Source organism: Actinia tenebrosa, unplaced genomic scaffold (genome assembly GCF_029948245.1).
Source record: "Actinia tenebrosa isolate PJP-AT-01 unplaced genomic scaffold, QUT_ActTen_1.0 PGA_scaffold6__47_contigs__length_16458017, whole genome shotgun sequence".
Lineage (NCBI taxonomy): Eukaryota > Metazoa > Cnidaria > Anthozoa > Actiniaria > Actiniidae > Actinia > Actinia tenebrosa.
Window position 1 is genome coordinate 4,560,339 of NW_028292583.1, and position 24,126 is coordinate 4,584,464.

The 24,126-nt window shown below is 36.8% G+C and overlaps 2 protein-coding genes and 1 pseudogene across 2 annotated transcripts; 1 reads left to right on the plus strand and 2 right to left on the minus strand.

The window, feature by feature from the left end:
- Positions 1-51: 51 nt before the first annotated feature.
- Positions 52-24,099, plus strand: LOC116290651 (calcium uptake protein 3, mitochondrial). Its single transcript, XM_089038816.1, has 13 exons — positions 52-444; positions 797-828; positions 1,710-1,788; positions 1,871-1,918; positions 2,035-2,117; positions 2,602-2,643; positions 3,097-3,227; positions 3,638-3,677; positions 3,867-4,004; positions 5,012-5,120; positions 21,783-21,872; positions 22,728-22,795; positions 23,044-24,099. Exons 1-13 carry the CDS (start codon positions 171-173, stop codon positions 23,122-23,124), a joined length of 1,215 nt encoding a protein of 404 aa, XP_088894942.1. The 5' UTR covers positions 52-170; the 3' UTR covers positions 23,125-24,099.
- LOC148905873 (melatonin receptor type 1B-B-like) lies at positions 6,976-11,980 on the minus strand (annotated as a pseudogene).
- Positions 15,575-16,846, minus strand: LOC148905874 (melatonin receptor type 1B-B-like). The gene has a single exon (XM_089038841.1). The coding sequence runs from the start codon at positions 16,715-16,717 to the stop codon at positions 15,575-15,577; it is 1,143 nt and encodes a 380-aa protein (XP_088894967.1). The 5' UTR covers positions 16,718-16,846.
- Positions 24,100-24,126: the final 27 nt, after the last annotated feature.

Consider the following 24,126-nt stretch of genomic DNA (forward strand, 5'->3'; position numbering starts at 1 on the left):
TTTGAGCCTACACACTTCCGGTTTGAACAGCGGACATCAACTCCTCCCAAGTCCTACTCGACCAAGGAAGGAGTGGAATTCATTTTGAGTCGAAGTTTTGTTTACAAGTTGATCAAGTTTGAGCCCGAAAAATATGTACTTCTAGCTGTTTGAAGGACAATTTTACCAGTATGTTTGCCAGAATAGTTGGTAAGAAGGGTTTGGTTGGTATTGCTGTTGGAGCTTTAGGCGGAGGAGTCGCGTTCGGAGCGTGGAAAGGAAGACAAAATGGCGGTCAGATGCCAAGTTCACCTGTTGGGGTAGTGTTGGCAAGGTCTGGTCGTAGTACGCCACATACTAGACGACAAGCGAGGTTTGAGAAGTTTGCGTCTTGTGAGATGGATGGACAGTATCTTATGACCCCGGCTGACTTTCTTGAGTCTTTAATGCACCAAGACTTACCAGGTATTGAAAACGGACAGTTTATTTGTTGCACATAATTCTTGTGCTATTGGCCTGCATTACAGGTATTCCCTTCTTCAATAATACACCCGGCTTCATGTGCACATTACATTTACAACACTGTTGTGAAGGGATTCCACTGAATGGAATTTCTTGGGGGGAGAGGGGTGGCTTTCTAGTGCACAGACTTGTACCTCTCATGAAATCATTATTTATGTACATCTTGAACATCTTTTCCTTTTATAGCTTGTAGAAGGGGTTAATAAAAGTGAATGTAGAGATGTATATCTGTGAAGAAAAGGGCTACTTGTGAATGTATGCATGTATTAAGTTTTGTGTGTATTGTGGTTAACAGGGTGGAGCAGGAAAAGACAGCTAACACAAAAGGTTAGATGAAGCTAACAATTAATATGCTGTTATACCTTTTAGAATTAAATTGAAAGTTGTATTATGCACACTACCAATAGGCGCATGGATGTAAAATACATTAATTGCCCAATTTCACTATGACGTCACATCAAAATAATCCATTGTTTATCCATGGTCATTGGAGGGGGTCAAATCAACGCAGCCAAATTCACTGAAAATTGTTCAAAAATCTGTATCAATCCATGAAGAGAAGTAGAATAGCTAGCAAACTCTCAGAATATTTTTTAGTACATATTAACACATATTATATCTGAAAATCAGGCCATTTTAGATTAAACTGTTTCGCTGGGAGCAAATTTTGCTGAATTTTCTATTAGATTTGGCGATTCTATCCCCCACATAAACAAGCAGTGACGTCATAGTGAAATAGGGTAATTGCCATCGTTATATTAATCTGTCAACCATTTTAACAATAGCTAGGTTATCATATACATACTGACCCATATTTAATTTTCAATCACCTTTTCTCAGTATTTTACACCTTTGCCTACAGGCCCTTGATAAATGTGATAATAGAGTAGTTACATATGACTGTGAAAAAGTCAGTGCCATATGCGTGCCTTATTGTGACCATGATGTTTTCTTTAATTTTGATTTGGTTTTTTTTTTTCACGTAATGTGATTATGGTTTGGCAGTGCCTTGACCTTGGCTTGTGTCCACACCGTGTTCATGCAGTGTTTCAAGCATTTGATTGGATGGAGAGTAAATGCTTTTGCATGTGATTGCTCTGGCATATGCCTTGCAATGTCACGGAAACTGCTCAATAACTTTTACAATGTACTTGTATGTCTACTTTACTGGCGTAATTACCAGTTATTTCAAAATTTTTTTGTGTTAGGATATTGAAAATATGGTGTACAGGACACCAGCATTGTCAAAAGGCTCCAGCAAGTTCTTTAGAAATTTACATGACAAAGGTAAGTAGCATCAATTTTTAAATCCTTGTTGATTTCAGCATATTGATATTTTTGTCGTAATATATAATATTTTGTTTTCTAGGAATTATAACATATTCAGAATATCTGTTCCTTGTTACTATCCTTACAAGTAAGTATAAAATTGTACAGTACTATCAGTATTATTACATTAATAAGTTATTTATTATTTCATATTATTTTTTAAGGACAGTGTTAATTAATGTTTTGCAATAATTACAACCTTAGAGTCAAAACGAGGCCTAGAAATTGGCTATTGCATGCTTGATAAAGATGGTAACCAGCAACTTTCCAAAGAAGAATTTTTAGTCGTAAGTATCCATGTATCAGTGAGTATTATTTGGATTGCAAGATTCTGCATGTAGGTTTAAAAGGTAGTGCATCTTGTAATTGCATTTTTTTTCTTCTCTGGTCTTCCTGTGTCAGCTAAACTATTACAGACACAGGTAGCCCAGCCATAGCTGTTATTACAGTTGAGCCTGCAATGAGATATTCTTTTGTTTAAGAATCATACAAGTGCATACGAAGCTTGTTTCTCATTAACATCTCATTTGCATGCATCCATCTGCTATTGGATGATATTTAAAAAGTAAGAGATGTCTGCAATAGAAGTTACAACGTTAAAAGACATCACAAAAAATAGCTGAAATGTCATTGTCGTAATGACATAATAAATTAGAGGACTTAAGGTTGAATGATTGTTTGTACAGGAACTCAGATCGATAATTTAAATTTTGTATTTATCGAAGTATACAGTAGCTATAAACTCATTCCGAGTTATTATTTTAATTTCAGCTTGAAGAAATGGTGAATAGAAAATCAACATCAAAATCAATGGTTAGTGATATTTCTGTACATGTTGGCTACTTCATTAATTTAACACAGACTCTTTTTATGTATTGATTGATGTATCAATATATGTTTCCATGACATTGTCCATTGTCCATGGAGTGTCGTGGAAAAGCTTTGATTCATGTCCAAAAAAACCTGCTTTGACTTGATGATTCCACAAGTGAAATCAAAATGAATGTAATCAGTGTAAATGAAAATCATAATTTCAATCATAATATCATCGTGTAGTTCCAGAAATTATCCATACCGTTTCCAAGGAAGAATTTTTTTAAGACCCCCCCCCCCCCCCCCTATCCCCAGAAATTCCAATTTTCTTCCATACAAACTCTGTAATTTTCATTCTTCCTCTGACTCCCCTTCTCTTCGGAAATTCCGAATTCCTCTGTGATGTGGGTATGGCTAATTTCTGGAACTACACATTATATGTTTGTTGAACAGGAAGCCAAATCAATGGAGACACGGAAAAGCAGTATCATCTCTGATACCATTCCAGGAAATACAAGTACTTTGCTGGTGCATTTCTTTACACCTAGAGGAAATGGGCAATTAACTTTTGATCAGTTTTCAAAGTATGTAAATCTATTTGTGGTTTTGACTCCCCTTAGTTACCGTTGCTATGTCCCACAAGCTCAGCAAATTAGCTAGAATATCTCAGAATTTAAAACTGATGGCGGAAAATTTATTATGAATTGTTTCAATAGTTTACTGTCCTGTGAATAGAATAGAGAATTACCTCATAATCCATGTAGTATTGGGATCCAGGAATTTTAGAAGGGCAGTGATTATTACAAAGGTTTTACCAGGAATTTGAGTAAAGTAAAATGGGGTGGGGTGGGAAGGGGGGGGGGGGGTGACTGTTACTAACAATATACTGAGAAATTTGAGCAAAGGGAGGGGGGGTGACTAGTCACCCCTTTTACCACCCCTGGATCTGCCTCTGCAATAAGGTATACATTTCTTTTATGTTTACTTTTGACAGGTTTATGGTTGATCTCCAAATTGAGGTTTCTGAGATGGAAATATCCTTTTATTTTGAATATAACTCTCTTACTTTATATTTCATAAATAAACATATGATGGTGCTTTGATTAGTTACAGACTTATAAATGAAGTTGTCTGGTGCACAATGTTACAGCTGTATGTGAAAACTGTTATATATAACGAATTTAAATAACTTGATGTGAGATATTATTCTTAACATTTACCACTTCATGGAGTATTCACGTGGAATGCCGACTGTACCAGAAGAGAGTTTTAGCCGTCTCTTGCTCAGAAACACAGCATTGGAAACTGAACAAATCCAACAGTATATTGATAGGCTGAACAACCGGTTAAAAGTCAGAAAGGTTGGCAAATTGTTTTATCTAAGGCCTAGGGCAAACATCGAACTTTCCATGCACCGAACTTAATTACATCAAAGAATGCCGCCTCATTATCACCTGATATCCATTGTTTTTAATGAGTTTGGTGCATGGAAAGTTTGACGTTTGCCCTAGGCCTAAGCATCAATAGACTTGGTTGTAATGTGTTCCCATTTCAGACCACATGTCATTCTCTTGAGAATAAGATTTCTTTGTTTGAGTTGCATTCATTTTATGTGTCTTCTCATAACAACTGTTAACGAACAAATGGTACTCCAGGGAATGACATGTGGTCTGAAATGAGAATTAAAACATATCCAAGCTGAAAGGGTCTATATAGTCTGTTTAGCAACCCTTGGCATTGGGTGGTCAAGAAAGATTGGGGAAAAGGAATGGGAAAGGGAGTGGTGTAAGGTGACAACGTTGCTTTGTCCTCTGCTGTGTATCAACTCTTGACTACTCCTCATGGGTACCTAGCATTTTGACCCACTGTTGACATCAAATTGGGGTAAATAAGAGGACAAGGACATATCATGTTAAGCCAATGTTAAAATTGTTAATATATAGAGCGTTTTCACGTGACGTCACAGCGGCCATTAAGGGGTACCAAAACAATACATTTTCTATCCTCCAGGAATTGAACTTTATTTTTATGCAAACACTGTGCAGAAAATTTCTGTTGTTTATGGCTGCCTTCTCATGTGAGTGAAAACGCTCTATAAATACCACATACAGTAACAGAAGGATTTATTTCTCAATTCTAAACATTGGTTTCATAAAAAGAATTATATCTTAACATCATAAGAGAATTGTCAGCTTTTTTATTATATTAATTGTACAGTTTATGAATGGGCCTGCACAACAGGCCAATACTGCTGACTTACCAAATAAACTAACCAGCAGGGAGCTGTATAATCTCTGGGGGGTGGGGGTAGGGATATGAAAAGATAGACATGCAGATGTTAAAATAATCCTGTTATATGATCTTCCAGGGCATCACTCTTCACCAGTATGTGGACTTCTGTCTATTTCTCAATAACTTAGATGACTTTGCAATGGCCATGAGGATCTATTCCATTGCTGGCCAACCGGTAACTCAAGGTAATCTTAAAATATCAATCTTAAAATGTATATATTATATTATATATTGTATATAGATGTTTATGTATTGTATATACACTCAATTGCAAAATTATCCTACATGTACATGTATGGTTGAAAAACATAGAACATAAAACATAGAAGCTGAGACCCAAGTGATACATGGAAAGAATGTTAATTAGATGTATGTACATGTATCTAGTAAAAAACTAATCTGAAAGCATTGAGGCTTTTTTACATTTGTTTTCAGAGGATACTTAATTCATTTTCCAGCATACCTTTCTGTATCAGCTTCTATGTTCTTCCTTTAACCCATATATATATCGTATGAGTCTTAAAATATTCACTTATCTTGTTGCTTCAACCTCTTTAAACCCACTCTAACTTTTCTTAAATATTTACAAAGAAAGGATTTTTTTCACTAATGGTGATATGATGATGATGCTTATAAATGATTATGATAACTAATGATGTTTATAACTATAATACATCTGTAGTTTCCAAGATTCTACTAGTTTTACGAATCAGGGTTTGCCTGCATGGAACCTGCAATCCAACTCGTTTCTTTACAGGAGCTCTTTACAGAACTCAACATTCTAAGCGTTTTTGTTTTTTTTTAATCAATTATTATACTACATTTTCAAGAAACTACAAATGGAATTCAAACTAAATAATTCATTAATTAATGATAAACGCGCACTGAAATGTAATTGCTTAAAGGTTATGTAAGAGTTCTTTTTAATTCCCACCCTCGATACCCGAGATCAGAGACTAAGACACCTTCCAAGAATCCAATATTCAGTGACTTTCGTGGGCAATAAATTATTAACATAAAATGGAAAAGATTATCCATCGTGGATATAAATCAAAGATTAAACTTATTTATCACGGTTGCGGAGTTAGGAGGAATGCGACGTTACGACTGCTACTGCTAGTCTTCATCAGGCGATGTTGTAGACTGGAAGGTAGTCTTCTTATATACTGTCAGTCTGGCTCCCTTACGACTGCTACTGCTAGTCTTCATCAGGCGATGTTGTAGACTGGAAGGTAGTCTTCTTATATACTGTCAGTCTGGCTCCCTTACGACTGCTACTGCTAGTCTTCATCAGGCGATGTTGTAGACTGGAAGGTAGTCTTCTTATATACTGTCAGTCTGGCTTCCTTACGACTGCTACTGCTAGTCTTCATCAAGCAATGGTGTAGACTGGAAGGTAGTCTACTTGTATACTGTCAGTCTGGCTCCCTTACGACTGCTACTGCTAGTCTTCATCAGGCGATGGTGTAGACTGGAAGATAGTCTACTTGTATACTGTCAGTCTGGCTCTCTTACGACTGCTACTGCTAGTCTTCATCAGGCGATGGTGTAGACTGGAAGGTAGTCTACTTGTATACTGTCAGTCTGGCTCGCTTACGACTGCTACTGCTAGTCTTCATCAGGCGATGTTGTAGACTGGAAGGTAGTCTACTTGTATACTGTCAGTCTGGCTTCCTTACGACTGCTACTGCTAGTCTTCATCAGACGATGTTGTAGACTGGAAGGTAGTCTACTTGTATACTGCCAGTCTGGCTTCCTTACGACTGCTACTTCTAGTCTTCATCAGGCGATATTGTAGACTGGAAGGTAGTCTACTTGTATACTGTCAGTCTGGCTTCCTTGAGGATCATAATCTAGACTGAGAGAGTTCCACTTTTCCTTCCAAACTAAGTAAGAGCGAGTGTTTTTAATAATAATATAATATATTCATAATCATCATTCCCAGTCTCTCAAATCTTACTATGACTGCGAACCTAGTTTAGCCTAGCTTCACTAAGTTTACATACTAGGTTAGGCCCAGAAACAATTATCCGAAAACGTTCAGCTTCGTACTTCTGCTGCGGCGTTTCCTCGTATAGACACGGCTTTATGTGTTCCGTCTATTTGATTTCTACTTTTGAAGTGGATAATTCTTCGAAACTCCTTTCGGAATGATCGGTTGAGCACTCCGTATATGAATGGGTTTATGGAACTACTGACGTTTGCTAGATAGATCCAAAGAAGGAAGACTTGCCGTGGGATTGGTAAAGTATGCGAGGAAAAAGACTCAATCATGTCTATGATGGCAATGGGAGTCCAGCACGCTGTGAATCCTAATACAGTCACAAATAAAGTCTTGGTGATTTTAACTTCTTCCACCTTGGTTTGGAGTTTCGGCGGCTTTCCTTGCTGTGTTTCTAGCGTCCCGTTTGCACTTCCACCTTGTGTGTTAGGGAGCTGCTTGAATGCCATTTTTTTGTGATTGCTCACGGATCTGAAAATCTTCAGATAGCAAACGGAGGTGACACAGGCGGGAAACATGATGTAACAAATAGACAGGAATGCGATGTATCTTTTTTCATGTTGCGGGGTCTTAAACGTGGTAAAACATGTCACTTTTCCATAATGTATGGCATGCATAGCCCATCTACACACAAGATGCAAGCCAGCTCCAAATGCGGCCACGATAACGACCATCACAACTGAACCAATGGTGCGTCTTACGGTAAAATACTTGCCGTACTATGTAAGATGGCAAGATGGCGGTAGGACGTGCTGTACTTAGATGCGTCCTCATATACCTTATTCCCTTCACTATCTTACACAATTATGGATGGAAACGAAACCTTTACTTATTTGATAGCTGTATCTACAGGTTTTCAGAAGGAATTACTAAGCAGAGTTCTGATAGCGATGGTTTTTGCTGTCAAATGTCCATGTGTGAACTTCACAATAGACGCCATTTTGAGCTCCTACGAGCGCCTTCTCGGAAATATTATGGACGTCGAATAAGTAGATACCCGAACAGCCAATCTACATTCCAGCTCATTCGACTGTTAATAAGTTGGGATATAAACTTGAATCCTGGCCCAAGTTCCGTAAAACCAAAGTGCAATATCTGCTCTAGAACCATCGCCCGAAATCATCGGTCGCTCGACTGCAATTCATGTAGAGGTAAATCTCACATCAAGTGTGGTAAAGTTACACCGAAACTATTCAAACAGTTGCAAAGAAATGACCCGATGATATGGTCATGTCCCGAATGCATTAGTAAGCCTACTGTAGGATGTGATGTGGATTTGTCAGCCCTTCCTTTTACCTCCGTGTCGGATTTGTCATCCTTCACCGATGAACAAGCTGCTCAAGCCGATGCCACCCAGTATGATCAAGAAAGTCAGCAAGATCTATCAGATCTGGTAAAACAACTAGAAGCCAGCTCAAACAAGGATTTAAGAGTAGCACACTTAAATATATGTAGTCTGAGGAATAAGATCGAGGAGCTTAAATGTTTACAACTTCTGTGCAGATTTGAAGTGATAGCGATCACCGAAACTCATCTTGACAAATCTGTCCCCGATACAGCGATAGATATTCCTGGAATGAAGTTTGTGAGACTAGATCGGAAAGGACGTAGAGGTGGAGGATGTATACTTTATTACGCGGAACACTTACAAGCAATTCATCGCAAGGATCTATCTACAACTGGAGTAGAGGCGGTCTGGTTGCAAGTCAAATTCCCAAGTACTTCTGTTCTGTTTTCAGTGATATACAGACCACCAGATGCGAGTCAATTCTTCGACCTCATCGTATCCCCTTTGGAAAAGGCTTGGTTAAAAACATCTAATATAGTCCTATTGGGGGATTTTAACTGTGATTTTAAAGAAGATTCTGGGCTAAATATTAACACCGAAAAACTACGTTCCATTTTCGAGATGTTTAATATGCAGAATGTCGTAGTGGAAAACACAAGAATCACTTCAACATCACGTTCTTTAATCGATCTTATTGTTACGACAAGAAAAGATCTCATTAGTACCAGTGGAGTTTTCCCTTTGGGCATTTCAGATCACAACTTAATATATGCGACAATGAGACTGAAGAACAAAAGACCGCCACCAAAATACATCAAGACAAGGGACTACAAGAATCTTAACTTGGATAATTTTAGAAATGACATTGAAACTGCGCCATTTCATATCGCCTCAGTTTTTAACGATCCAGATGATGTTTTGTGGGCTTGGCAGAAACTGTTTACTAATATTTGTGATGAACACACTCCTTGGAAAGAGGTAAAGATTAGAAGCAAGTCTGCACCGTGGATAACGAATGACATTCGTTTTAAAATCAACCGAAGATACAAGCTGTTTAAAGCGGCTATATCTACGAGATCTCCTGAGTTGTGGAAGGAGTACAGGAAGGCTCGGAACGAAGTTACTTCAGCCTTAAGGAAAGCCAAAGCAACCTATTTTAATCAGATGTTCAATAAAGTCAAAAAATCAAGTACTTACTGGAATTTAATTAATAAGGCCACAAATCGCACAGTCTGCAAAAGTAAAATTGGCCCTCTCAAAAAAGATGATGGTACTCTCGTATTGACAGACAAGGAGAAAGCTCAGCTGATGAATTCTTATTTTGCTACGATTGGGGAAAACTTAGTAAATACGCTACCAGCATCTGAAGATAACTGTCAACATGATGACGTAGTATTGCAGCATCAACCATCACCATTAGCGATGACATTAATTTCTCACCGCACAGTCCATGAAAAGATCAGTAAACTTAAAGCTAACAAGTCAACCGGACCTGATGGTATCTCACCCAAGATTCTTAAACTTGCGGGAAACGCCATAGTTCCATCACTTGTTGACATTTACAGATATAGCATTGACCACACGACAGTTTTCACGGCTTGGAAGACCGCAAGGCTGACACCAATCTTTAAAAAGGACGATGATACTGACTGTGGTAACTATCGGCCCGTCTCTTTACTTAGTGTCCCGAGTAAGATCTTGGAAAGTGAGGTTAACGACAGACTGGTGCAGCATGTCTTTAAGAACAATAATCTAATCTCAGAAAGGCAATGGGCATATCGTGCTGGATATTCAACAGAACTGTTGTTGGTTCATTTGACGGAGATGTGGAGAAAGGCCGTAGACTCGGGTAAGGTCGTGGCAGTAGCCTTTATCGATTTCAAAAAGGCGTTCGATAGCGTTTCGCACGACATCTTGGGGCGTAAACTGGAAAATAATTTCGGCATCAAAGGTGGCCTATTAGAGTGGATGAAGAGTTATCTAGAAGGAAGACAGCAATTTACTGTGTTGAATGGAGTTACATCTGAACTGCTGCCAGTGTCTACCGGAATTCCTCAAGGATCCGTGTTAGGTCCAACACTCTTTACACTATTTGCTAACGATTTACCATCTGTTGTTGTCTCAGGATCGTCGTATATGTATGCAGATGACACAACAATTTTCTGTATCGGCGAATCTGCAGATATTGCTGTCTCTCATCTCAATAAAGCCTTACGAGAAGTTTATAGCTGGTGCTTGGTCAACCGTTTAACACCACATCCAGGAAAAAGCGAAGTGATGATAATTAGCAGGAAGACCATTACTGGACCGTTAGCTCCTGTGCTTCTGGGCAACTCAGTTTTACGATACGTTTCAGAAACGCGTCTTCTGGGTATGACTGTGGACGACAAGCTTAGTTGGGTACCACATGCGTTGGAACTAAAGAAGAACTTTGTCAACAAATTAGAACTGCTAAAACGTTCAAGATTTCTACCTAAGGATATCTTACGGAACTTCTACTTTAGAGTAATTTTGCCCTCTGTAAAATATGGCTTAGTTTTATGGGGTTCGTGCTGTAATTCAGAAATTTTCAATTCCATTGAGAGATTACATTGTAGGGCAGCTAGGATTATCTTCAATTTACCCAAAGATATGGCGTCATCTGATGTACTTGCATTTGACAAATGGACAACAATTAAGTTAGATTATAAATTAGAAATATTTAAGATTTTTCATAAAGCAAGCAATCGTAGTCTACCAGAATCTTTATCAGAAAGTATTTTTATAAAGCGCAATAGTAAATATTCTTTACGCGGAAATGAAACTCTCGCAATTCCAAGGTTTGAAAGCAGATTTTTAAAGGACTCATTGGTGTATCGAGGCTCAGTTCTATGGAATCTAATAATTTGTAATATTGATAAGGTAACACATTCAAATTTTAAGGACATCAAAGTACAGCTCAGTGCCAAGGACTATTTTATAAATTTCAATTTTGACTCTACTGCCTCGACGTCTCGCTTTAGAAAAAAGGACTTTGTATATATGTAACATTATTTTATTATGGAGTGAATGTAACTGCGCGGGCTGTTGGACTCGCTATGGGTGGCGGGTGCTGTTCAGATGGGGTGAATGCCTATTGACACGGTGTTCACCGCATTTGTCTGTGTTTTCTGCCCCTGGCGGGTCTAATAGCTTGCGCAGTTTGTGTATGTGAATGTGTGTGAGAATTATATATAAGATATTTAAAGTTATCTAAGTTAATTAGCTATTTTTACAGATTCATACTTATATTATATTTTATTTATTTAATTTATTTTATGCACGACCCCACAAGCTTTTAGCTTTAAATTTTATCGTGTTTAAATAAAGGTATTCTATTCTATTCTATTCTACTTGGATGGCTTTACCACGCGGTAATATCGGTTGATAGCCATGGCTGTCATGATCTGAATCGACGTGAAACCCGAGAAGAAACCAAAAAAGCCTTGGAATTGGCAGAAACTGAAAGATTTTATAAAATTAGAAGTGATCTGCACTTCGATCGACATAGGCATACAGATCGTCGCCATCAGGATGTCCGAGATGGCTAATGCTACGATGTAAATGTTTGGTATGGTGCGGAGCCTCTTGTTGCGCAATACAGCCCAGCATACCATGAGATTACCAAAAGTAGCCGTGGTAGCGATGAATATCATGATGGCTGTTTCAATGACGACCTCAGTACTGCTGCGAGACTGTAGTTCGGCCTGATATCTGAAAGTCGGGAACTCGACCATTTTACAACATCAATCAGTATATCACGATCTAAATGAAAAAATTCAATCTGTACTGCTTAGTGCGAGGCACTCGGTAGTACTGATCCTAGTCTTAGGTGGTTAACCTAAAAAACTATCGAATTCTTAGTCAGGAAATAATTGCATTATTAGAGCAAAGAGCGCAATCATGCAATAGTTTTCTCTCGCATATGTTCTTTACTTGGGGATTGTTCCGGTTAGATTAATGAAGGGAATAACTGAAACAATTCAAACCAGAATTCCATACGAATGTCCCTACAAAGGATTCTGTAATCCTTTGAATTCACTCCACATCGACCAGAAACCATTAAAACATAGCATAAGTCATTATATAGGTCCCGAAAAGACTTTTAAAAGGTTCTTTTTAAAAGTATTACAAGGGAACACAAAATGGAGGAAGCAATTATTTGGGTGCATATTACGGCTGTTTTATATGTTATTTATATTTCAAGGTATTTTTCAATCGTGTGGTTGCAACCCAGGAATTTAAAAAAGTGGAATAAAATAAAACATTAAAAAATATGGTAAAACTGATTTCCCATTTAACAGAATCATTGAAGCATATTGTAAACAATGTAATGACCCCACAGGACTCTTTAAAAGATTCAAATCGATAATTGTTGAAAATTTACTAGTTGATATTCTCTTGAGGCGAACAAAATAGAGGAAATGCAATTTGGACAATGGTGAGATATATGTGGGCGAAAATATCCGAGTTCATGACAACAAATAGACATCCTGTTGTACAGGACTTTAAAAATGAAACAATAAAAGGAATATTGAATACAGTCGAGGAAATTACGAATGAATAAATGAAGGAAACGACCTGGATAATGTGACCAGAAATCTAGCATTGTACTGGAGTTTGTATGCGTAAATGTACGTTTTGTTTCAACTCAGTCAAACATCCTGTAGTAACTTAAGATTATATATTGTAGATCATTACTTTTAGGACGATAGTCGGTGACGCAACTGACCGCGGACGAACGTGACTGATAGATGTAAAAACTTGAGGCACGAAAACAAAAATCCTATTTTTTCCATATACACCGAATTCAAAAATCATCGTTCGGGTTCAAAATGTTAAATGTTCGAAACTATAATCGAGAGAAAGAGATATTCTGAGTAGTTGATATCCTGAGTATTTGGAGAGTGTTTGCATAGACATGCATGAACGGATCGACAAAATACTTTGTTATAAAATAATTGTGATAGTACGCGCACCACGATTGGTCGAAAACCATGTTTGAGGAGGATATCGAAACACGCTCGCGTCATCCTTTACAAATACATCAGAATAATACGATATTTTTTTTGGCGTGTTTAATATTTTATAAAACAGATCCAAAAAACAGTTTTCCGTGTTTGATACTCTGCCGGATCACAACACTTGCGGAGATGTTGAGAGAAGCTACGCGTCGTGGTTTCCTACGCTCCTCTCGTGTTCTCTCGACATCCCGCTTGTTTTGATCAGAGTATGAAACACGGAAAACTGTTTTTGATCTGTTAATTCGGTAACTTGAATCAATGTTTGAGGTGAGAGCTCTGTAAGAAACTGAAACATAATGTCAGCATGATTGCTGTTTACCCAGAACACCCGTCGGTCATAGCTCCGATGATATTTAGTCTCCCTTCCCTGGTATGTGGTTGATCTCCTTGTTGTTGTTTTTTTTTTATCACGCTGTTTCGGTTCTTTGGAGAGATGAATGAATGAATGACTGAATTAACTTTATTTATCCACGGTTAACGACTCAGATACACTGCTTTTCAGGCGTGCCGTGCTTTTCAGGCGTGCCGTGCCGAGACCCGTCAGTTTCACCTCTCAAAATTCGCAATCAGGAGTACAATGGGACCGCCGTAAATATATAACACTATTTCGCCTCTGTATTTTAATGGGAAGCGCAATTTGACTTATTATGTTCGATCTAGGAATATTGGTTATAACAGTACTAAGATTAAGAACTACTCCAGTTCTAGATAGGATATAATTTAACTTTTAATGACTTGTATTCATAGATATTATTGCCAATATTGTGGTTAATCTTTTCTTTTGGTATTCACCTGCAGTATTTTGTAATGACATTTTGAGATCGCTGTGAACTTGTTTGTTTTCTGCTCTCTTTCTCTCTGACTTTCTCTTTTTCCATCTTTTTCTTGTCCTTATTTTCTTTTCTTTTTTTTCACTCTTTCTTACTTTCTTAATTTTTCTTCTTCTCTACCTTATTTTTTTCTCCATCTTTCTTCTTCTTATGTTTGACATGTACAGTGCCTCTTGTATATTGCCGTTTCGTTCCAACACGAACATTCTGTTACATTAACGTTTCATAAATGTTTAAAGTGCCTATCACCCTTCTAACAATATTCTCAGTATTGATTCTACATGGCGTAAGCTGTTGAATGACCCGGAAAAAAAGCTATAGTTTGAGTGCGGCTTGAAGGTATAAAGGTTTTTTAATGCCTTATGCTAATGCTGTGACGTATGATGAAGCTTTTATGTTTATTTGTTGTTCCTTGTAATTTGAAACACCGGCTACTATGTGAAAACTAATTTGCAATAATTTCTTTAAGAGCAATGGGGAAAACAATGACGTATTTCAAATTTAATTTATCTGTGGCAGTAATTTTTCGTATATTAAATGATTACTCCTCATACGTCACAGCATTAGCATATGGCATGGAAAAACCTTTATAACTTCCAGAAGCTGCACTCAAACTATAAATTTTTGGGGGGTCATTTAACAGCGTGTCCCTAGTAGAATCAATACTGAGAGTATTGTCAGAAGTGTGATAGGCAATTTAAGAATTACTCCAGTTCTAGATAGAATCTAATTTAACTTTTATTGACTTTATTCATAGATATATTAATGCCAATATTATATCTGTGTTTTCTTTTAGTATTCACCTGCCACATTTTGTAATGAAATTTTGAGATCGCTGTAAACTTGTTTGTTTTCCTTTTCTTTTCTCTTTCTCTTTGACTTTCTCTTTTTCCATCTTTTTCTTATCCTTATCTTCTCTCTCTTTTATTTATTTATTTATTTTTTTTATTTTTTATTTTTTGCTCTTTCATGCTTTCTTAGTTTTTCTTTTTCTTTACTTCATTTTTCTTCTCCATCTTTCTTCTTCTTGTCTTTTATAACATGAACATTCTATTACGTTAATGTTTGTGGTTGATATTTTTTCGCACGTTAAACGAAATATGTTAATACCTCCATTTCAATTAAAGAAAAACCAGGGTAATTTCATTGTCCACAATATTCCAATTGAAAAAGCATTTCTTCGTACAAATATTGACTCTGCTTCGCAAATAATTCTCTGCCTTCCTAATTCTCATTTATCGGTTCTCCAGGGCCCGGTCGTACGAAGGGTGGATAGCACTATCCGATCGATGGATAAATCTAATCCAGTGGATAAATTTATTGAATAGCATCGACTTATCCATTGGATAAGGATTTATCCGTCGGAAAACGCTATCCAGCTATCGTACAACCGGGTCCAGGTTCGATTTAGAATAACTAAACTACGACTTTGGTATTGTTTTGAAAGTATTAAGGAGATAGTAAAGTCATCTTTTCTTTAGTTTGTAGATGTTTCAAATGTGCCTGCGCGTTTTACGCCTTGCAATTGATCACCCTGTTTCATTCTAGTTTGAAACGATATCACCGAAATTGTGTGAGTTGTCGGTAGTGCTTGTATTCGACGCCCGCATTGAAGGCGGAAGATTCGTAGAAACTCATTTCGGAAAGATCGATTGAGTATTCCGTAAATAAAGGGATTTATAGAACTACTACCGTAACCCATGTAAATCCAAAATAGGAATACTTGTCGTGGGAACGGAAAAGTGTGCGAAGAATAGGAATCAATCATGTCTATGATGGCAATGGGAGACCAGCATGTTATGAATCCTAATACAGTCACAAACAATGTCTTTGCGATTTTAACTTCTTCGACGTTGATCTGGAGTTTAGTGACCTTCCTTTGTTGGTTTTCTTGCGTCCCGTTTGCACTAGTCTCGCCAGCATCGCCCTGGTTGTTATCGAGTGGCGTTTGTCTTTTGAACAGTGATTTCTTGTGAGCGTTCACTGCCCTGAATATCTTTATATAACAAATCGTAATGATCAAGACGGGAGAAAAGATATAACAAACGTCAAGGAATGCGATATATCCCTTCTCATGTTGCGAGCTTATGAACGTTGTGAAACAAATAACTTTTCCATAATGTATGGTGTAGATTGCCCAGTTGCACACAAGGTGCAAGGCCGCACCGACTGAAGCCAACGCCATTACGATTACAACTGAAGCAACGGTGCGTCTAACGGTAAAATACTTGCCGTACTTGGATGGCTTTACCACGCGGTAATATCGGTTGATAGCCATGGCTGTCATGATCTGAAGCGACGTGAATGCTAAAAAGAAGCAGAAGAAGCCTTGGAATTGGCAGACGTCGAAAGATTTGGTCCACTTGGACGTTATCAGTACCTCAACCGACAAAGGCATACAGAGCGTCGCCATCAGGATGTCCGAGATGGCTAGTGTTACAATGTAGATGTTTGGTATGGTGCGGAGCCTGTTGTTGCGGAATACAGCCCAGCATACCATGAGATTACCAAACGTAGCCGTGATAGCAATGAATACCATGATGACTGTTTCAATGACGATCTCAGCAGTGCTTCGTGCTTGTAGTTCTGGCTGAAGGGCATTAGTTGGAAACTCAACCATTCTGAAGCACCAATCTTTTTCAAATCAAATTAAACGAAAAAAGATGGATTCAAGTTGTGATTGTCCGGTTTAATTTTGTTCAAACAAGGCCTGTCTCAAATCATATGCAGTGTATTGTCTTTGCGGCTGTTTCCCTGTAAACATAATGAAATATTGATATACTTTATCGGCTTAACATATGACTTCATTCACTTGTGTATTATCTATGAACATTCAAGCAGTTACCTTACATATAGACTTTTCAATATCGATAGGACGTAAACACAATAAAATATCGATATATCTTATCGACTTAACATGTGACTTCTTTCACTTGACACGGAAATTCGAACAGGTACTTTGATGGACTTTTCAATCGTTAGAACTGAATTTATATTTGCTTGTTCGAACAACGTCTCTGTGGATACTATTGGACGTTATGCGGCAATGCTATGCCGCACTAAACTGAAACTCAGTTGTTCCGTAGATGGAAATAGTAAATGTTTATCAAATAGGGCTTTAAGATTCCGAAAAGCCGCCAACGGCTTCATCAGAAACAGTATAAAGAAAAATCCCTTATGCTAATATTAATAGAATAGTGTTTACTCAAAACAGATTTTGAGTTTACTTTTCTCAGTTTCAAATATAAACTGAATTCAGATAGCTATCGAACGGACCTCTTAGAGTGATCGAACGGACCTCTTAGAGTGACCTTAAGCAAGCGTTAATAACGATGCTCTAACGAAATAAAAAAGACCTAACGAACTAAAAAAATATCATTGATCTACATATATATATATATATATATATATATATATATATATATAACAAAGTATGTAATGTGGTCTATACAATATTCAATGTGTGAATATATATATATATATATTCAATATTCAAATTCAAAGTTTACTTTTCTCAGTTTCAAATATATAAACTGAATTCAGATAACTATCGAACGGACCTCTTAGAGTGATCGAACGGACCTCTTAGAGTTATCTTGAACAAGCTTTTAATAATAATGTCATCTAACGAAATAAAAAAGACCTAACGAGCTAAAAAAAATATCATTGATTTACGAATATATATGTATATATTAATCGGATTACCAGCTTTTCTTGAATTTGTTTGGTATCGTTTGGTTTTCCAATAGAGAAGGAAGATAATCGTCGATTCCTCTGGGCGAATCTCTGCAAGCATTTGTTCTTATGGTTATCCGGAAAATGATATTTTTTGTAGATCAATAATTTCGGTCTTTTTGTGCCCATTAAGCACACACAAAAAATGAAATGCTTTTCTTCCGACGCACCTACAAGAGTAGTATTCTTACTGGCTGCTTCTTTTGTGGAAGAAGCTGTAGTGTGATATTTTCTTCACTTGATTTTACTTTGAAGACAGGTGGTCTAAATCTTCTGTGGAACTGAGAAGTTTGGCTATACAATGCTCTCGATACGTGGGATATCGTTTGTATTTATCGTACTGCTTCCTTACTGCATTACCTAAAATAATCATTCAGTTATGCACTTGATAAGTTATGTCTTCGGCTTTTTGGTCTCTCTGTGTGATTCCGAGTGAACTCTCGATTATGGTAGTCATTTGTTTGTAGGTTTTTATTAAGGTGTTGATTATGATTTATGCATGGACTTCACACGTAAAGGTGAACAGCTGATTTGCAAAATTTGCTTAATTAAAAATGGTGCGTTTTATTCTTCTTCGAGGGGTTTTTCTCCTGCTTCTCCGATTTTCCTCCGTCCTCAAAAATAACTTCTCAACTTCTAACTTGGGCTTTCGCCTAGATTGAGCAGGCCCTCTTTTGATGGGTCCGCGCGCTGCGATACAACAGCTAAAATAGATAGATTCATAGATACATGTTGAATAAGTGCAGTATGTGCACTTTGTCTTCGAGAGGCTTTTCGCCATTTATTACGAGATATATTCGTGAATAGCCATTTAAGCCACCTGGGATTTTTAAATTAGAACAATTAAACAATTAAAATCGTCATTAAAAAGACTAATTTTAAGAAGCAAAACATTTCTGTCCGCGAAAAAGATATCTAAAAATCACACCTGAGTGGCTTTAAATCCTGTTTTTTGTTAGAAGCAAGGCTGGCTTAGTGCGCTGGTTTATAGTTCGATCGGATTCTTAATGATCTTGCACACTTGATTGCATGCTAGTTAATATTCGGCACACCTGTCTTACAGCCATTCTCAATCACACGGGCCCTCTAGCGATTGTTTCTGTCGCGACGAACATGATTTTGGTGGACGTCAATCACAAGGCGTTTCCATGACATTGTCGGAAAACACAAAGCTATAAGGTCACGTGCTTATAGAATGTCATGGAAACGCCTTGATTGACGTCCACCAAAAGCTTCTTCGTCGCGAGAGAAACAATCGCTAGAGCGGCACGTGTTATTGAGAATGGCTGTAACAAAGTATATTCTTTTGGTTGTATTAATGAATTAGTTCGTGGCGTACTTATTGAATTGCCTTAAAAAGTCCCAAATCTCAAGAAATGCCGAGTATTCAGTAATTCGTTCTAAGTTTGAAATTAAAATAATATTGTTGTCGTTTTGTGCGATTGTTTTTTTTTTGTTTTTTTTTTTTTGATATTATATTGTTTTTTTTTTTTTTTTTTTTTTTTTTTGTTGTTTTTTTTGTTTGTTTTTTGTTTTTTTTGTTCTTTTGTTTTTTGTTGGTTTTTTTTTTTGTTTTGTTTTTTTGTTTTTTTTTTGTTTTTTTTTTTTTTTTTTTTTTTTTTTTTTTTTTTTTTTTTTTTTTTTTTTTTTTTTTTTTTTTTTTGTTTTTTTTTTTTTGGTTTTTTTTTTTGGTTTTTTGTTTGTTTTGTTTTGGTTTTTTTTGTTTTTTTTTTGTTTTTGTTTTTTGTTTGTTTTGTTGTTGTTGTTTTTTTTTTGCAGCACATCTGTAGAATTACCAGTGTCATATTTTTTTAGAAAGATAATATCAAAAAAAAAGATCAACGATGTCGGCATTCACGTAAATTACATTTACGGTAAAATAAATAGTATTTACGTTAAATCACATTTCCGTGCAAACGATTTAAAGATTACATAACGCAATTTATACATCCGTTGTCAATTTGTCAGTAACTACGACAACCATCACTAGCAAAAGCATAGCAAAAAGTAATATAAATAAAATACGCCTTTATATGAGAATCATTATTATTTTGAATGAAAAGAAATGATTTTAAATACAATTGTAAAGTCTATTTGAGCGAATAACTTAGAAAATAGTTTACTTTTGCCAATTCAACAGACGTGATATTCATATTCATTAGGGGATTTCCTTAAATTGATAAAAGAGACAAAAAAATCACAGCACAAGATTAATTATTATATCTTTGTTTGCGCAGATGGTACGGATTAAAACGCACCCGTTATCCCAAATTTTATTCCTATACAATGACTAGAAAACATTATGCCAAAAATTTATCGAAAAATTTATTCTCAATGAATATGCAATCCAATGATTATTCGAAGTGAGTTTTTATGTACAAAAGGACAAATTTAATGAGATTTACCATTCCAGAGTAGACGGCCAAAAACCTGACACGTTTTACAAACCACTCGATAAGGCGACCGATCGATCAAATTAGAATTTAGACGTTAATTTTTGAGGAGGGGGAAAAAACCGGAGAACCAGGAGAAGCACAGCAGGAAATCTACGACCAACTTTAACTCTGATCACATACGACCGAGGTCATATGGATGAGAGGCGGCGCATTAGCTGCGCAAAACACCTGCGATTTCCTTAATCTCATAATTAAACTCAAGCTGTTAGATTTTTTATAAAAACCAGTGTTGCTATAGTGACAAACGTTTCCCTGGGTGTTGTTTTCTTCGAGCTGTGTTATTCTCTCTCAAAATACTAAACATAAAGATTTAAAAGAATTTTTAATGTTTTATTTTCTACATTTTTTGAAGATTTAGATGACTTAGAACATAGCAAAGCAACGTAACTCCTTCATTGGTGCCTAAATTGCCTTCCAGCTGGATCATCTAATGAAGCTTTTAAAAATTGCAGTCCGTCTTTTCCCAAACTCAATTTACCAGCCCAACACGTTGTTAGCATTTTGCTTGGCTTGTTAATTTTTTCAAGATGTGCACGTTTTACTCTTAGCTTCTAGATGAAATTAACCTGAGTTTCAGGCCCTCTCTGCTCCTCCCCTCCTCCCTCCCCTTGGGCCAAGATAGGCCCATCGTTATTCAAGGGAAGTGTAGCTAAAACCATCATAACGAATTTTGTCAATTTAGGCTGATACGAAGGGAGCTTTTCTGAAGGCCACGACAAACGATCCCAATATTTGACCCAACAAAGGTTAGCTAAATGTTGGGTCAAATGTTAGGATCGTTTATCGTGGCCTTTAAGGGTTTCTTTGTTTTAATGCCCAATCATAGATACTAGTCTGGCTTATGATTATATTTTTATTTTAAACTTGTACAAATTAGCCTGCGTCGCAAAACTTCCTAGTTGGCACAGGAGAGGTTGGGCCCCAATCTTGTTAAGTCCCGAGAAAAACCAACTAGGAATGCTTGGATTGTGCGTAAAATTGTCCTATATCAGGCCATGTTTCATTTCTTTGTTTAACGGTTGCACATGAGAAGACACATGAATATGGATACAACTCAAACAAAGAATCTTGTTCTCAAGACCATGTGTCATTCTCTTGAGTTTGATTTCTTTGTTTAACGGTTGCACATGAGAAGACACATAAATATGGATACAACTCAAACAAAGAATCTTGTTCTCAAGACCATGTGTCATTCTCTTGAGTTTCATTTTTTTGTTTAACGGCTGTGCATCGGAAGACACATGAATATGGATGTTATCCAAACAACGGATCTTGTTCTCAAGACCATGTGTCATTCCCTAGAGTATCGCCTCTTTGCTTAACGGTTGTGCATCGGAAGACACATGAACATGGATACAACTCAAACAAAGAAACTTATTCTCAAAAGACTCGTGGTTGGAAATGGGGAAACTTTACGCCCAAGTTTAATAAAAGTAGTCTATACAGACTAAAGAATAAGGAGACGAGTACATGAATGTATATTTCTTTCGACAGATGAGTTCCAGCGTGCTGTTCGTATTTCAACTGGTCACACCATAGATCCATATGTTGTCCATACCATATTCCAGCTGTTTGATATTGATGGTAAGTTAACGTGGTTTTATCGTAGTTCTGATTACCTGGTAATATAGCCTGCTCTAACAAGCTGTTGAAAAGACATGCTAGGATTTTTGTGAATTCATTTAATATTTTTTATACATCCGTTCATTGGTCAAACACAAAGCATTCAACCGAGGCTGCGAGGTTCAAATTTCATCAATCCTTTGAAAATGCCTTGTAGCCTCTATTCAGTGCTTTGTGTTTCACCAGTTAACTGGCGATGTATGGAAAGTGGTGGATTGCGCAGCGCACTGATTCTAGAAATAGCTTAAAGATTCGGACAAACATTGCATTCTGTTTAACCGCTACGAGGATTATACGAACCGATTTTATAATTTTTACTTAAAGTTACAATAATAACCCATGTAAAGTAAGATCAACTGCGATCGGCTGTGAAAATTATCTTCTGAAAGTAAACTTGTAAGTTTGTTTGTCCGAATTTCGCCTCCTTCGTTTTTATGACGTCACGGTTGCGCTGCGCTATTGCAACCGTTTTTATCTAGAACCCAGTCCCTCCAGCCTCTTTGATATTCCTAACCCACAGGAAGCCCAGTAAGGAAGTTTACTAATAAACCATGAAGAATGCCAAATCATTGAGCAACTAGAATATGCCTACCAATGCGTTTATCTCACAGTCAATAGAGGTTTTTCACCATCAAGTGACGACAACCATGTTAGATTGCAGGAACGATTCAATCGTCTTACATAAGAAAGAATTCAATTCCCAAAGGGAAAAGGGATTTTATTGTTCTGCCATCTAACCACAGGAGGCCCAAGCAGTATTATGAGCGTGGTGCAAAACCTCTATTCATTTTGAGATTCGTTATGTAATTCTTGTAGGAGATGGGAAGTTGAGTTATAACGAATTTATTGAATTAATGAAGGACAGGCAGAAACGCGGTTTCAGGGTAAGTACTAATAAAAATAAAATAATAAATAAGAATAAGAATAATAAGAAACATTTCATCATTGTCAGAATAAGCCTGGGTTCTGTAAATAGGATGCATTCTGGTCTAGCTTGGGTACAAACGACACCATATAATAAATGTTTGTACCCAAGCTGTACCATAATACAAATGTACCATGTTGGCCACTCTCACAAAAGCATTATAGTCAGCTGTGCATACAGGTACTAATAAGATATCTGAAATTTTAGATTCCAGTGACAGATAAAGTTGGCTGGGAAGGCTTCAAATCATGTGTGAAGAAGGAGTTGTCTTTAGTAGACTCGCACTAGCTTACTAACTGTATCCTCTTATATTCGTCAACCCAGGGAGTTTAGTATAACAATATTAATGGGCAGCTGCATCAAATTTGTGTATTTCAAGGTGGAGTGCCTTAGGAATTCCAGGGGATAGTGATTGAAATTGAACGAAAAACCCTGGGATGTGGTAAAATAATGATTATATATCTATAAAGCTAGGTAAACGATATTGGAAAACCTGGGTAATTTGTTAGAAATAGACAAAGGCCTTGCACCATCAAGTGATGGCAGCCATGACAGGAGGCACAACACTTAGAGTCTTGTTCTCCTTGGAAACTTAATTCTTTGTCATGCAAATCAGATTAGACCAGATTCAATTGTTCCTGTCTCCTGTCATGGCTGCTATCAGTTGATAGTGCAAAGCTTCTATAGATCTGTAAAAGTCTAAGACATTGGCCATTCTCGCGGTGGTGAAAATACGCAGTACAAAATGCTGGGGTTGGAGAAAGGGGGGAGTGGAGATACGCAAAAGGATATCTCATGATATAACGTCTCATTTACATGTAAGGAATATTGATTGAATTATAATATGTTTAATAATCAGATCCACAGCTTGAGTGGGCCATGACTCAACTCAGTATGCCTCGCTTTTCAATGCTAGTGGGCCACAAATGAGATGAAATGGCCAATAGTTAAATGGCTCATAGTTAATAGTATGACCATATTTGTGTTAATTTATTCATAGGATACATGTTTCGCCGTAGCTAAGCACCATGTATATAAATTTTAAATTGAATTTAGAATTATTTTTTTTAATTTGGTCCTTGTAATTCTGCTAAATATTATTTAATCAACTTTAAAATAATTTATATAGTTACGTAACCCTTTCCTTTTGAAGGCAAAAGTCACATGAACCTTTTCGCGCTATCTTTTGCTAATTTTTGTAAATTCATCTACTACCAACTCGGAAAAAAAACATGAAATAAAAAGTAAATACAATGATATGAATTCTGAGTCCTTACAAATATATTAATA